Source organism: Hippopotamus amphibius, chromosome 3 (assembly GCF_030028045.1).
Source record: "Hippopotamus amphibius kiboko isolate mHipAmp2 chromosome 3, mHipAmp2.hap2, whole genome shotgun sequence".
NCBI lineage: Eukaryota > Metazoa > Chordata > Mammalia > Artiodactyla > Hippopotamidae > Hippopotamus > Hippopotamus amphibius.
In genome coordinates, this window is record NC_080188.1 from 71,435,722 (window position 1) to 71,451,105 (window position 15,384).

The window sequence follows — 15,384 nt, forward strand, 5'->3', positions numbered from 1 at the left end:
CAGGCGGATCCTTAACCACTGCGCCACCTAGGAAGCCCTGTTTATGTGTTCTTAAAATAGGACTTCCTCAGGCCAACATGCCCCTTCCCAGAGAAGGTTCCCTGCCCGCCCCACCCACAAAGCTTGCTCCACCGCCCTTCTCGTCCCACCTGACCTGCACTCCTGTTTTAAATTCTGTCTATCCCCTGACATCGCCCAGATGTTTCTCTCCAGCTAGGACCTCTCTCCCTGAAGTGCACCCTGGGCCGTCCAGCTGCCTAGAGAGATGGCCCAGAGGCACCTCAAGACTGTGCACACTGAACCCTGGTCCCTGCACCACTGCCCATCCTTCCCAGTCAGAGGCCACAAACAACTGCGTTTTTCTGCACGCCTCTTGTCTCTCACACCTACATTCAGCCTGTCCAGAATCCAAAGCCATCCAGAGACCAGTCCCTTCTCACCACATCCGTCCCATGCTGCCGCCCTGCTCCAAGCACCACCACCCATCTCACTGCAAATGACTCCTGACTGCTCTCCCTGTGTCTGCCTATACCCCAAACCCCGGCCCCGGCCTATCTCCACACGCAGCCAGAGGGATTCCTTTGGAACTAAGCTGGATCATGTCATGCCTCTGCTCAAAACCCTTCAGCACACACAGGTCCCCCGGTCACCTCTCTGACCTCAGGTTCTTCTTCTCTCCCATATGCTCAATCTGCTCCAGCCGGCTCCTCACCATTTTTTGAGCACACTAGCCATGTTCCTGCCTCAGGACCTTTGCAAGTGCTGTTCCCTCCTCTGGGAACACCCTCCCTACAGAGGGCTCGTGCCCTTACTTCCCTAGCCTTCAGCGCCCCTATTTTCTCTGCCTTAGCCCTCAGTGCCCCTGTTTTCTCTGCCTTAGCCATGGTTTATTTGTCACACTTTTGGAAGCTTGTGACTATTTCATCTGTCTATTTGCTTGGATTCTGGCTGTCTTCCCTGCTGGAATGGATGCCCCTCCAGGCAAGATTTATTTGTCTCATTCCCCAACAATTTCCCAGTGGGGTGCACAGGGCTGGCCCATCACAGGACCTCAACACGTTTCTTAAAATAAACGAGTGGGGTTAGAGGCAACCGGAGACGGTGGGGCTGGGCTCCCCAGGTGGGCCACCTGGCTGAAAGAAATAGAGGGCCCCTCCCCCAGCTGTTCCCCTTTCTCCACTCCGCTTCCTCAGCAGCCCTCAGTGCCTCTCATGTGGTGTGCGTCTGTGGCCGGGAGTCTCCTGGCCCGTGGCCACGCCAGGCTCAGGTTCCCTGTGTCCCTGTCATCTGGGACCCTTGAGGGTGAGGCCGAGGCTCCTCCCTCCCTCTGAGCCCAGGGTCTAGTGGGGCACAGAGCACCCACCCAGTGTGGGTAACAACTAAGATGAATGGGGATAAATGGTGCCTGACGTCATTCCTGGCCACAGACAGAGTGTAAGGTGCTGGTGTTCACCCCTCCAGGTTGGCATGTTTGTGTGTGCTCCTTGCATAGTCACGGCAGCCTCGCTCATGCACTCATCCAAACACAAGTGCTGTTCTCTCCTGTGTACTGAGTGCCTCCTGCTGTCTGGTGGCAGGGCGAGGAAGGGTGTGGGCTCTGGAGTAGGAAAGACATGAGCACCAATCTAAGGTCAGCAGCTTGGTACTCTTACCACCACAGATGTGCCACTTAACTCAGGTTTCTCCAAAAAAATGGGGTAGAGAGAACACTGTCCCCACCTCCCAGGGCAGCTGGGAGGCTTCAAAGAGGAAAAGTGTGCCAAGGTCTTAGGTCAATGCAGCACATGCTGAGGCCTGGCTCACTCAACACCCATTCCCACCCCTTTCTCCCTGCCTTCCTCAAGCACAGAGGCCATAAAACTACTCATTTTCCCAGCCTGGTCATGTGCCCATTCTAGCTAACGAGTTGTAACAGGTCTTCTGAGGAGTGTTCTGGGAAAGCGTTTGTGTTCTGATGAAATATGCCACAGATCCAACCAACACAGCCTTTTGCATTTCCTCTTATTTCCTGCCTGGAAGGTCAGCATAGTTCCTGGAGTTGTGGCAGCCATTTCGCCACGATGAGGTATCACACATCAAGGTAGAAAACCAAAACGCAAGCAATGGTGAGCTAAATTACTAAGTAGTTGTTGAGACACTGAGCAGGTCACAAAGCCACTCACTATTCTAGGATACTCCAGGCTTCTTGTGAAGGGAGAAAAGTCCCTATTTGTTCAGTACTGCAAGTTAGCCAAACACAATTCTGTTACACACAATTTCTAGCACCTAATAGCTAAAAAATGTTAGTTATGTTGGTCTTATGTAACTGTTACTATTTTAGAATCAATAGGTGAGCTGGGCCAGAAGCCAAGCACCCAGCTTTGGGCCTGGTACTCCAGAACAGTAATTCTCCCGTTTTATTGGGTCCTCACATGCTTTGGGAACCTGAAGACTCTGGACCCTCTCCCCACAAAATGCTCCTATTAAACACTGCATCTAGTTTCAGGGTCCAGGGGCTTTTGCTGACTCCAGGGACACGAAAGGCTGAGGGGCCTAAGGGGGTTAGAAACAATCATGTCCCAGGGCAGGCTCTGGGAAGGCACCAGGACAGTCATTCCCGCAGAACTGAGCAGGGGTTATGCCATTCCTGCCCCAATCTCTGACTCCTCCCATTCCCAAGGGTCAGAGGAGGGGTTGACCCCTTCCTGGGGTGTGCAGTGGGAGCAGGAGGCCTGCCTGCGTCAGAACTGGAGGGAGTGGCAGGACCTCCAGTAAACACGTGTGGCTGACAAAGGAGCCCTTTCATGAGTCCATAGTCCTGAGGAAGGTGGGGGGTGGGAGGGTGCGCCAGAACCGCCCCAGACATCCTTGTGGGCGCGGAGCTGCCAGGAGCACACATGGCCCAGTCCGACTCTGAGCACCCCATCCTTCCCTCTCAGCATGTCTTCCCAGTGGGCCCCCTCTGCCTCCTAGGACACTGCCCTACCCCAGGCCTTGGCAGGGAGGAGAGACAGGGAAGAGGGCTGTAAATCTCCCATTTGGGCTCCAAATCTGTCACAGCCCAGCTGTGAGGCAGCTCCCTATAGCCTAACCTCTCAGCACCCCAGATTCTCTTCCTGCCAAGTGGGGCTGATGGCACCCCCTTTACAGGGGCAGTAAGGAACAGAGGTGACAAATGTATGTGGCACTCTGTGTGCGCCCAATACTTGGTGACACCATGAGGGTTTGGCTGCATCTTCTGAGGGGTGTTTTCCCACTCACACCTACACGACCAAATCCTATGCATCCAGCACAAATGTCACCTCCTCCAAGAAGACTCCCAGATTGCCCAAGGTAGACACATAACTGGAGCAGCTTTAAAGCAGCTTTAAAAGAGTCCCATATTTCTTTCCAGTCCCTGCCAAATTTTAACATCACATGAATTTTGTTTTTATTCCCTAATACATATGGATGAATCATAACAGAAAAATAACAAACAACTTTCCAGGAGGGTGTCCCATGCTTCACCCTATATGCCTGGCTGAGAAAGCCTGCACCGAGGATTTAGGAATGCACCATGCTCCCATTTCACCACTGCATCACTAGCTAAGGATGCTCCCTGAGAGAGGGCAATGCTTAGCCTGCTTTAATGGTAGGACTACAGACACTGGCTCCAGGGGAGGCAAGCCATAGTCTGCATCCTTAATCGTCTGCACCCTCAAATTGAGCCCAGCGTGATGCTCATCTTTTCCCCTGGGTCCTGGACTGCAGGCCTAGTCACAGCACTGCCTTGGAGCAGAGGCCAGCAAGCGGATGACACACAGCTCCCCGCAAGGCGGGGCTGAGCAGGTTCTCCTGTTCTCGGCTGAGCTACGTGAGATGAGCTGCCTAATTTCTTGAGCCTCAGTATCTTCACCTCCAAAATGGGCTTATGAAAGCTACCAGTAGCTGGGAAGGCCCCTCAGTGTGAGTTCTCAACACAGGGAAGGGTGGCTGGGGGTCTCCCACCCGCAGAGGGGCTCCGAGGTTTTCCAGGCTGCGGCACCCACCTGGTAGGTCTCTATGGGCCGTGCCTCCATGTTCAGGTCCCAGACCTTGACTGTGAGGTAATCGCGGGTGAGCATGTACCGGCCACTGTGGCTGAACTTCACGTCTGACACGGAGGAAATGATTTCTGAGAAGAAGGAGCGGTTACTGGGGTCCTCCGGCTCTTCAAATACTGTGAAGACAGAAACGACCACCATCACTGGGCCGCTCCCACCCATGGGGTCCAAAACACAGATGACTCTGTTTCCACTCTGGGCTCATGCAATAGGTCATTTATTCATTCATCAAACCTATAACTAAATATGCGTCAGGCACAGGCCCAAATGGATCCTCCAAAGAGGGAAGAACCAGCTCCTGGAACAATATTTACTGAGTGTTTACTCTAAGCCAGATTCTGTGCTGAGCCTTTCCTGTGCATTACCCCAATAAAAATGTCAGGTTGGTACCATTAATATTCCCATTTTATAGCCAAGAAAACTGAGGCATGGATGGCTAAAAGCCATGCCTGAGGTCTCAGAGCTGGAAAAAATGGTGGCGTGGGAGTTGAACCCAGAGCTGTACTCAGTATGCTGCTCTCTGCTGCCTCCTGCTGGTGATCCCGAATGCCAGGACTGAGGTGTCCCAGCATCCTCAAAGGTGCTGGACCACGTCCTGGACTAGGCTGGGCACTGACTGAAGCTCTAACTGGCTCTGGAGCCTCTGTTCATGATGTGCTGGGCACACATGGCTGAGCCCCACTCATAGGTATGTTCTGTTTGGCTGCCACAGGGGTTGTAGCCAAATCAAATCTCACCGCCACAAAGGCAGCCTGTGAGTCCCGTGTGCCGCCTGCCACCCACCTCCTGTTATTTTAGACCAGCTGCTCCACACAGGAAGCTGCTTACCTGATCCCTGAAGGCAACAGCTTTCTGCCCCTACCAGAGATCCCAGAGTGGGCGGTGAGCGGCTCCCCAAGCAGCGTACCCTCCCGGCTGCCCCCCATAACCAGGCATATGCCCCCCATAACCTGACACAAGGAGGTTCCCATGCAGCTGGACAGGCTCTTCCAAGCTCATGTCTGTTGCTGGCTGTCCCACCAGTCTGCCCACCTCACTGGCCGACAGGATCCTACAGCGGCCCTGGTGCCGGAGCAGGATGGGAATTAGGGTCCCTGCTGACCCATTAGGACCTGGGCCATGGATGGGCCTGGGGGTCAGGGAAGAGGATGGGGTGGTAGGTTGGCAGCCACCTACAGCCAGTTTGGAAGGACTTAAACATTTGACAACCTGTCCAGAGGTCTGCACGGGCACCAGCTGAGTGGCTGCCCTGCCTGCGGGTCTGTTTTGAGCCTCCAGGCTTAAACTAGGGAAGCAGAGAGCAGATCATATGTCTCCAGAGGCTCACAGGAGTGCCCTTCCTGCTGGCCCCTCCTATATGGAAAAGTCCCACACCCCACTTCCCAGGTCCATCCTAGCCCCTTACCCCCGACCCGGGAACCTGGTCTCCCTCTCGTCCAAGGTAGGACACTGCTCCTGCCTTTCCCAGAAACACAACTCCTGCCCAGCTTCCCTCTGCAGGGTGGCTGGAAATAGTTCCTGCTGGTCAGATGCTCTCGTGTGGTCATGCCTGCACGCATTCACGCATTCGCTCAGTTAACCAATCCGTACTGAGCGCCCACCATAGCCAGGCACTGCCTGAGGCCCCGGGACGCTGCAGTGAGCAACGTCCCCATTCTTCTGGAGCCCACATTCTCCTCCCAGACACGACCATAGAAGTCAGTGATATGCGATACTGTTGGGCTGTGGTGGAAGAAGGTGAGAAGAAAGATAAAGCAAGTGAGGGGAGAGAAACTGGGGCTGATGATGTGGACGGACGGGGCTTCTATGGGACAGCACATCTGAGTAGAGATGTGAATGAAGTGAGATACCAGGGAGGAGTACTCCAAGTGAAGTCATACTATATGCAAAGGCCCTGAGGCAGGGACGAGCTGAAGGCCACGTAGGCTGAGAAAGGCGAGAGCAAGAGGCTACAAGCCACCTGTAGGCAACGGGGAGCCATGGGAGAGCTTAGAGAGGGGGAGGGCATGGCGACCTGGGGGTTTCTCCACGACTCCCCTCCCGGCAGTGGCGAGGAGACCTCCTGGTGGGTCACCTCTAGCCTCTAAAACCTCTGGATTCCTTTTTTTTTCTTCTTCAGATCTTTATCGGAGTATAATGGCTTTACAATGTGCCAGTTTGCACTGTACACCAAAGTGAATCAGCTGTATTTATACATATATCCCCATATCCCCTCCTTCTTGAGCCTCCCTCCCACCCTCCCTATCCCACCCCTTTAGGTCATCACCCATCATTGAGCTGATCTCCCTGTGCTATGCGGCAGCTTCCCACTAGCTATCTATTTTACATTTGGTAGTGTATATATGTCAATACTACTCTCTCACTTTGTCCCAGCTTCCCCTTCTCCTGTGTCCTCAAGTCCGTTAGCTACATCTGCGTCTTCATTCTTGCCCTGCCACTGGGTTTATCAGTACTGGTTTTTTTTTTAAGATTCCATATATATGCATTAGCGTAAGGCATTTGTTTTTCTCTTTCTGACTTACTTCACTCTGTATGACAGACTCTAGGTCTATCCACCTGACTGCAAATAACTCGATGTCATTCCTTTTTTATGAGTAATATTCCATTGTATATATAAGCCACATCTTCTTTATCCATTCATTTGTTGATGGACATTTAGGTTGCTTCCATGTCCTGGCTATTGTAAATAGTGCTGCAATGAACATTATGGTACATGTATCTTTTTGAATTATAAACCCCTGAATTCTGATTGGTCATCTCACATAACCGTGTTTTGTGCCCTGGTGATAGTAAGTACACTGACACCTTTATTTCTGCAGGTATAAACATTCATAATTTTTCTTTGTTAAGCCAAAAAATTTAAATCAGTGACATTTCACTCTTCTCCCAGATGCCTGGAGTAAAGACAAAAAATTCAATACTTGATTTCGTACTTAAACTAAAGCAGTGAGATTCTGTATTGTCTTTAAATGAACAGGGAGAATATTTGGGAGAAATGGGGCAAAGGGTTTGAAAGAAGACACACCTCAAACTCTCATCAGGGACCCAGGTGGCCCCCAGCACTTCCCCAGGTATATGGCAGGGACTCTCTCTCCACTGAACTAGCATCTCTGCTGCTAGGGGTCAGACAAAAGATAAGATATAAAAGCACAGAGTGGGGTCTGTCTCTTGCATCCTGACTTTGTACCCCTCGCCTGCCTCAGTGGTTTCCTCTGGCTTCCACCCAAACCACTAGGGCTGGTCCAGCTCACTCCGCCCTGCACCCTGCAGATCTCCTGGCTTTGTGGGGGTTCAGTAGGTGGATGTGAACCAAAATCACAGAGGAGCATCCGCACTAGATGTCACAGAGCCAGGGGCTGAGTCTTCTGCTAGTTTTAAGGAGCAGGAAACCACAAAGGTCAAAGGCTGAGAGCATGATCTAACCTATAGTTGAAAACAGAAGCACCAAAGAGCCCACTGCAACCTCAGTTCTGGCTGTACTTGGGCACTTCTGATAGTTTTTTTAAGCAGGAAAGAACAAGAACTACAAAAGATTAGTGGGAAGGGATATTAACGAGCCTGAAAAAAAATTATACCTCGAAGTTCTTAGTGTTCTTTTCAAATATTTCTATGAAATTTTTGATACAACTATTTTTTGTCAAAAGACAGCAGAATCTTCCGCATCAATCCTTTCCCTTCCCCCTCCCCCCACCACACACACAACCTGCAGGTCCCCAGGGCATTCATAAGAGATAAGGGGATCTCCCTTCTAATTGATGGACTCACTAAGGACATTTCACAGTAATTATTGCTGCCAAGAGTTTAAAGAATTGCATCCCAGAGCCCCCGTCACTCGTGGTGGGCTCCACCCCACCTCTCTCCCCTGCCCTAATTATTTTAAAGTTGGAGGGCTCTGAAACAGCAGAAATCTCTGTCCTATCTTTTTCTCTTTTTAAATAATTTTGCATAATGAAGGCCCTTGTGGCCCTAGCTGGGTCCCTCACAGTCACAGCCTCCTCTCTGGGTGTCGCCGCTGTCACGCATGAGGGAGCGGTGAGGAGCCCACTCCCCACCACGCCTGCCTAAGTGAAGTGAAGGGGCCCCGGGGAGGTTCTGAAGCACCGTTATCCAAGGAAACGAAAGCGAAGCCTGAGATGGGGGCCAGCGTTCCTCTCCAGCTTCGCACACAACTCTAATGTGTCCCTCTTCTGCTTAAAGCCCTCCATGGCTCCCAGTGCCCACAGGATCAAGGTTCAAGCTTCCACGTGTAGCTGACAAGCTCCTTCCTAATCAGGCCCCAACTGATTAGGCTGCTCCAGCCTCACATACCCAAATTCCCCTCCTGCAGCCACATGCCAACCCTCTTTCTCAGGGCCTCGAACAGGGTGAGGGAAGCAAGACCCCCAGGCACTGTACTAACAAGCCACTCTCAGGGTCGCCTGAAACGAATGCCTCCTTCAACGCTGTGACTTAGGCATCTCGCTCGCCTTATTCTAGCGCTTGCCCTGCCACATACCAGGCAGCAGAGCAGAGCCAGGCTCTGTGTGACCTCAGGCAATTCCCTTAACTTCTCTGAGCCCAAGTTCCCTCACCTGGAGGACAAGCATGGTGAGACCTCTGGAGGTAACACCTGGAAGCACCTGGTCCAGTGAAGGACTTGAGTAGCTGCTCAATAAAACTGTGGAGCTGTTTTTATAGTGATTTTTTCCCCATTGTTTTCTCTCCCTGAAATTTCCTTTTCCATTTTTAGCCCCTGTCTTTCCTACCAACTCCTATACATCCTTCAGAACCCCAATTCAAACAACCTGTTCTCTGTACAGCTGGTCCAGATGTTCTCCAAAGAAATCAAATGCTCACCTTTGCTGCCCACACAGCCAGGATACCCTCTTGTATGGCATTAGTGAGGATGCCTGGTTACCTCATGGGGCTATGAGCTCTTGGGGCAGGGGGTCCTGCCTCTGTCATCGGTCATCTTGGCATCCCTGCCCCGCCTGGAGCCAGGCTCAGAGCCCAGCCTTGCTCACAGAGTGGACAGGACATTCTGGTGCTGCCCGTGTGGCCTCTTCTCTGTGCCTTTCCTGACATGTTTATTCCCCCACCTGGCATGATGTCACTTACATTTCTAGGCCCAGCAATGAAACCTGTATCTGCTAGAAGTGGCCTCTGGGGGCCCATGGCTTTGTCCTGTGTCCCCTCAGTGGCATCAGCCATGTGCCAGTTCTCGCTGTCAGCATGTAGATGGTCTTCTCTGGGCATGGACGGGGAGGTGGTGGGTAAACTGAGCAGGCAGAATTGATCAGATGGGGCTGGGATGAAGGGAGGTTCAGGGCTGATGGAAGAACTGCCCTGGCTTGACCCACACGCTCAGGGACAATGGTGCAGGGCAGTGAGATCCTGGAGAGAAACACAGACACACAGAGGTGGGGCTGCAGATCCGCAGAGGCTGAGAGCACAGGCGGAGACGGGTCTGAAGGATAAGATGGGTCCTGCCCGGTCCTTGCTCCTGGCTGCCCTGGCAAGGGGTCCCTCCTCCGCTTTGATGTTATACGAGAACATCCGCTTGAGTAATGAGCACAGGTGTCCAGGCTAGTCCCACCTTGGGCTCCAGGAGGAGCTGGGGGTGGGGGTGGGGGTCCGTGGGGCAGAGGGAGAAGCAGTGGACTGTGGATCACAGGGCACCTGCCGCTCCCGCACAATGCCGCTGTTGGGGGGTGGTGTCCCGCGAGGCTGCCTTCCCACCCTCACCTCCTGCCGCCGGGAAGGCTGAGGCTGTGCAGAGGGGGCAGCAACAGGCAGTCACTACAAGACGGTGGGCACAATGAACACTCGCCGACGAGGAGCTGACACCTGTCCTTCTCTGCTTACACCGGTCCCCTGCCCAGCACTGCGTGAGGGCCCCTACTGGACAAAACAAAATCCACCCCAACCGCGGCCCCCGGCTTGCATGACTTGCCCCCCGCCTCTCTGTCTTTGGGCCCCGCAGCTGCCCCTTCACTCCACGGCAGCCAGGCCCCTCTCGCAGCTGGGGCCTCACCCCTTCCCTCTGCCTCCTCCCGTCCCAGGCTCACTCTTTTTCCTTCTTCAAGGTGCAGAGACACCTCCTCCGACCACCTTAGTTAAAGCCGACATCAGAGTAGCCGCGAAGCCTTCAGAAACTTGCCCGCTGTCATGTTCCTATTTACTCAGCAGTCTGCTTGCTCCGTAAAGGCAGGCACCCCCTCTCTGCATGAAGCCTCTGGCCACCCCCCACCCTCTCCCACTCTCCATCCTCCGTTCAGTCCACGGGCAAAGCTGACCTTCCGTGCGGTTTCAGGAGCTGACCCCCTTCACTCACCACGTCCACCCCGGAGCATCAGCACCCTTCACCTGGAGGCACACGCTAATCCCTCAGCTGGTCCCCACTTCTACCCTCGCCCCATGAATTAGCCTCCGTTCAGTAGCCAGAGGGATCCTTTAAAACACAGGCAGGCCGAAGTCCCCTGTGGCCCCTGCCCTTCCAGAGTAAACCCAGAGCCCCCTGCCATGGTCTGTAAAGTCCTCTTCATGTGGACCCTCCTCTCTCCATGTACCTCCGATCTCACCCTCCACCTCTCCCAAGCCTGCTCCTGCCACACGGGCCTCAGGATCCAGCTGCAGGGTCTTTGCACTGGCCGTGCCCTCTGTTAGGGCTTTGCCCGAGCTTTGCCTCCAGATGTCTGAAACCTCCCCAACAGACGGGGGCTGGGTCTGGTCTTTCTACCCCAGATCCATTACCAGGGGTGGGTCCTGAGAGTCTACTCCACCCAGACCCTTTAAATGAACCTGGCCCACCCACAATTCCCATAAGAGTTTTTTGTTCTTAAGGCTTCTTTGAAGATTAAGTGAGAAAGAACACAGGCTGATAGGCATGAGACTATTGGACCCTCTATCCTGGTTCCACTTAGCTGTGTGACCTTAGGGAAATGTCTTAATGTCTCTGTGCCTCTGTGTGATAAACAATAATGGCCCCCAAAGACGGCCCATCCTAATCCCTGGAATTTGTGCATATGTTACCTCACGTGACAAGATTTTGCAAATGTAAGTTGAGGGTCTCAAGCTGCAGAGATCATCCTGGATTCCCCAGGTCAGTCTTCTGTAATCATAAGAGGGAAGGAGCAAGGTCAAAGGCAGAAGAAGAGATGGCATGATGGAAGCAGGAGTTGGAGTGATGCATTTTGAAGATGGAAGGGGCCATAGCCGAGGATTGCGTGTGACCTCTAGAAGCTGGAAAAGACAAGGAAAAGACTCTCCCCCTGAAGCCTCCAGAAGGAATGCAGACTTGAGGACACCTGAATTTTAGACCTCTGCCCTCTAGAATTGTAAAAGCGTATATTTGTGTTATTTTAAGCTACTGTTTGTTACAGCAGCCACAGGAAACCAATACACTTCGTTTCCCCATCTGTAAATTGAATAATGGAGTGCCTCCATCATAGGGTAGCTTTCAGGACTTAATGAGATGTAAACTTCAAGCCGCACCTGGTGTGTAGCAAGCCCCTGACCAATGTTAAGTGCGGATCCTGCTTCACCCAGCATGGGGCTAGCACACAGTGGGGGTCCCACCAGGGGGAGCGACAGTCATTATCACCTATTCTAGGGAATCTTCGCGCTCTGGCACAGCCCTTCCTTTTGGCAGACTCTGTGCTGTTAAAAGCAGAAATAACTGTCTATTTTGAGGATTGAAGCACAGTCGTTTCCATGGCTACCCTGCCATAATTACTAGCAGACAAAAGGCCTGGATTTCTACTGCTTTGGAGAAAGACGGGAAGCTGTGGGCTGGGCAGCAGCAGTCCATGCTTCCCGGCTCTGCCCCTCATGGGGAGGGGCCTGGGGAAGCCACTGCATTTCTCTGAGCCTCAGTTTCCTCATCTGCCCAATGGCAAAGTCAACACGTGATCCACTTGTGATCTGGGATGCCCTTTCTTCAGTGAACAGAAAATCATGGTCTTACCTGTTGGGAAGATGATGCTGTGACCATTCATCTCTGGGGGTGTCTCTACCAGCTATCCCCTGAGTTCTGAGTAGTAACTGGGTAAATGGATAGAAGTGAGTTGCAAAGAATGGGTCCTAACCTCCAAGTCTCTTTAAAAAAAGATCTGGCTCCAATAACAACCATTTGTTCTGATTAAAAACAACAACTATAACAACCTAATCAGCAATCGTCTGCTTGCTTAATTTCTCACAAGAACACAGAACAAACACGATCTGGAGAAAGTGGACAGCAGGGCAGATATTTCCTCCACTCACGACTTAACGGCATATTAAATGAGGAAGGAAAACAGAAGCTGCAAAGTATTGTACAAAGACAGGTGAACAATCCTGTCACTGGCATTAATGAGAAAGTTTCTGTGCAGAATATTGAGTTTGAGAATGAAAGAAAATTCTGGAAAAATTTAAAACGCAACATTTTTGATACAAATTAACTCTCATAGAAAACCTATATAAACCAATAATCAAAGAAGATTTACGCGTGAGTTTTACTAAGACTTCAAGGAGCAGATATATTACACTAAATGTTCTAGGGATAAAAAAGAGAAAGATGATAATTCTCTTCTCATTTTAGAAGAGAATTATCATCTTAATAAGATTGGGCAAACAGTGTAGGCAAAGAAAATTAAAGGCCAACTTCATCTATGAACATTTATGCCAAAAGCATAGTTTCTGCATTTATACAAAAATGTCCTCAGCAAGGAAATTTCCTGCCCTCAGTGTCACCAGGCACTGAAAATGCCCCTGGTAGTCAGAAGGTGTGATGTCCCTCTCTTCATATCTTGGCCCTGCCAAAGCCTTCTGGAACCTTCTGGAGAGGCAGAATCCTCTGTGGCCCTAAAGTTAATCAATGCTCACTGCAGCTCCAGGAGAGGGGGTGAGAAATTCAATGGACCTGAGTCATCAAAATAAAGTTACAGCTCTTGCACTTGACTTTATGGGCTGATTCACATGCAGCTCTACACCAGAGGGCGTATGACAAGGATGTGCCCGGAACCTGTGCTTGCGTGCCTGGGCTAGGGAAATGTACAAGCGGCGGCTGCCCTGGTGGGTGGTTGCTTGTTCAGACCCCAGGGAACCAGCTAACACCGTTACAGAAGCCAAGAGGGGCTCTGACTCCCACATCCAGCCTACGAAGAACGTCATTCAAGCAGCGTGGGGGGACACAAAACCATCCCTATTCTCCTTAAAGTCCATCCTTCCCGCACACACTCAGGGACAATTTCTGGGCGTATGTCTTTCCATGATTTTCTGTTTCCACTCTGTTGGTAAAGTAGTCATTGCCTTCCTTTTCTCTCCCACAGAATCTTCGAACATAGTCATTTCTCCATGTCATTGAAAACCTCCTAAGTCAGTATTTTAAATGTCTGAACAATATTCCATCATACAGATGTCATCATCTGGCCACGCTGGTGCCTTCCCATCTTGGAGCTTTTGCCCCTGCAGTGTCCCCCTTCTAGAGGATCCACCCCCGCAGAGATCTGCATGGCACACCCCCTCAGAGAGACTGTTCCACTGTAACCTCCCCAGTCAGTAGAACTGACACGATCCTCCCTGCACTCTGCTTTTTTGGCGGCTGTTTACACCACTCACCAACTCTCGACATCACATCACCTAGTTGGCAGTTTATTGTCTGTCCATTGGTTCCTGCGGCACTCCTGTGTCAGGAAGAGTGCCTGAAGCGTGGCAGGTGCAGACAGCCTGCCTGGATGGTTGTGTGTGCCCTGGTGGCCTCCGCTCTGCCCAGAGAGAGAGATCTACCGTCCCCACCCTGAGTGCTGACAGCTTAGCCCGCAGGAAAGCCTCAGCGCACAGGGAGGGGGCATTCCCAGGCTCTGCTAGAGGAGCCCTGGGGCTGGTGATCGGGGGACAGCGGCTCCAGCAAGTGCAGACCCAGACAGCGGACGTCCTATCTGGCTGTGGACATGAGGATGGCTGAGAGAGTGGTGCAGAGTGTGAACAAACTGGAGAAGGAGGGTGGGATAAGACTAGGGGACAGAACTTGGCCAAGGAGGGTGGAAGAGCTGGTGGCTGCAGAGGGTCCCAAGCCTGAGTCCCTGGGGGCTGGTGCAGCCTGGTCCACTCTGGCTGCCCAGGGAAGCCAGGCTCCCCGGGGAGGGGGGGGGAAGAGAGTGACCCCGTCCCTTCCAACAGCCTTCTGCCTCCTTCACTGAGACGGTGATAAAGCCCTCTAGGGGCCAACAGGTCACCACTCATTCATTCATTCAAGTGCATATTTCCAGACACTGCTGGAGGCACTGGGGTATGTACAGAGATGAACTAAAGCCCTCATCCTCCCGGCGGGGCCATGTCTGCCCCTGCCCCACTGCTACTCCTGCAAGGTCATCCAGGGAGAGCGCTGTGGCCTGACCCTCTGCCTTCAGGTGCCTCTGGGGAGCACTGTGTCTGTGGGTAGCCACAGCACCAAGCAGCCCAGCCCGGGAGTGGGGAGCACCAGTTGGAGTGTCCCAGAGTCCCGGGTTCAAGTCCCACCCAGCTACTTTTCAGTGTGGGTGACCTTGGACCCATCCCTGAAGACTCAGTTTCGCCTTCGGTGGAGGACTCCCTGGGAGCTCATGTGACGATGAGATGCAGGTAGACAGCGAGGCTGGGCACCTGGTTCAGAGTGTCCAGTGTGAGCTATTCTGTGGCGGTGGCTGTTGTCATGTGAGGTTCCCTTGGACCTTTTTCAGCCCTGACTCTCCTTGGCACCTCTGTGGCAACCCTGTGGCTGGCCCTGTGATGGGTTCCAGCATGAGGTGACCCCAAGGAACTCACAGGCTGCCGGCGGAGACAGAGCAGCCACAGAAAGTTCCACACAGTGTGGCTAGTTTTGCGAGAGGAAAGCTTTGGGAGCTCTGGGGGTGCAGAGGAGGGACCTGGCCCAATATGTCAGGGAAGGCTTCCTGGAGGAGATGAGAGCTGAGTGTTTCCCTCCTTGGCCCCCAATGCCCAGCTTACTCCCTGGCCCTTGTCTTTGCAGGGACTTGCATGGGGGCAGTGGGTGGCAGGACCAGGTGCCCCTGCCAGCAGCACTAAAGAAGCACCGAGTCCACCCCCCAGTCCACCCGGAACACCCCCGTGCCCCGCCCACTCCGCAAGCCTCCAGCACCCAGACCGCCCGCCCACCCACGTCCACCCTCCGCGGGGGCCCTGGCGGGCATGCGCACTTACGTTTGGAGTGCTTGTCGCACAGGGCGGCCGCGCGCATGTCGCAGAGGCGCAGGGAGCCCTTGCTGCTGCTGTAGACGAAGAGGTTACAGTGGTGCGGGTGGAACTCGGACGCGGTGATCACCTCCGTGAGGTCCTCCATGTTGGCCGGCTTAATGTCCACGATGTC

At 52.9% G+C, this 15,384-nt stretch overlaps 1 protein-coding gene across 2 annotated transcripts in view; it reads right to left on the reverse strand.

Moving 5' to 3' along the window:
* PPP2R2C (protein phosphatase 2 regulatory subunit Bgamma) overlaps positions 1-15,384 on the reverse strand; it is a 148,292-nt gene that overhangs the window by 13,043 nt on the left and 119,865 nt on the right. For both annotated transcript variants that reach the window (XM_057726398.1, XM_057726399.1), the window contains exons 6-7: positions 15,219-15,383; positions 4,008-4,177 (exon numbers count right to left, since the gene is read on the reverse strand). In XM_057726398.1, coding sequence (XP_057582381.1) covers positions 4,008-4,177; positions 15,219-15,383 — 335 coding nt within the window. The remainder of the gene's footprint in view (positions 1-4,007; positions 4,178-15,218; position 15,384) is intronic.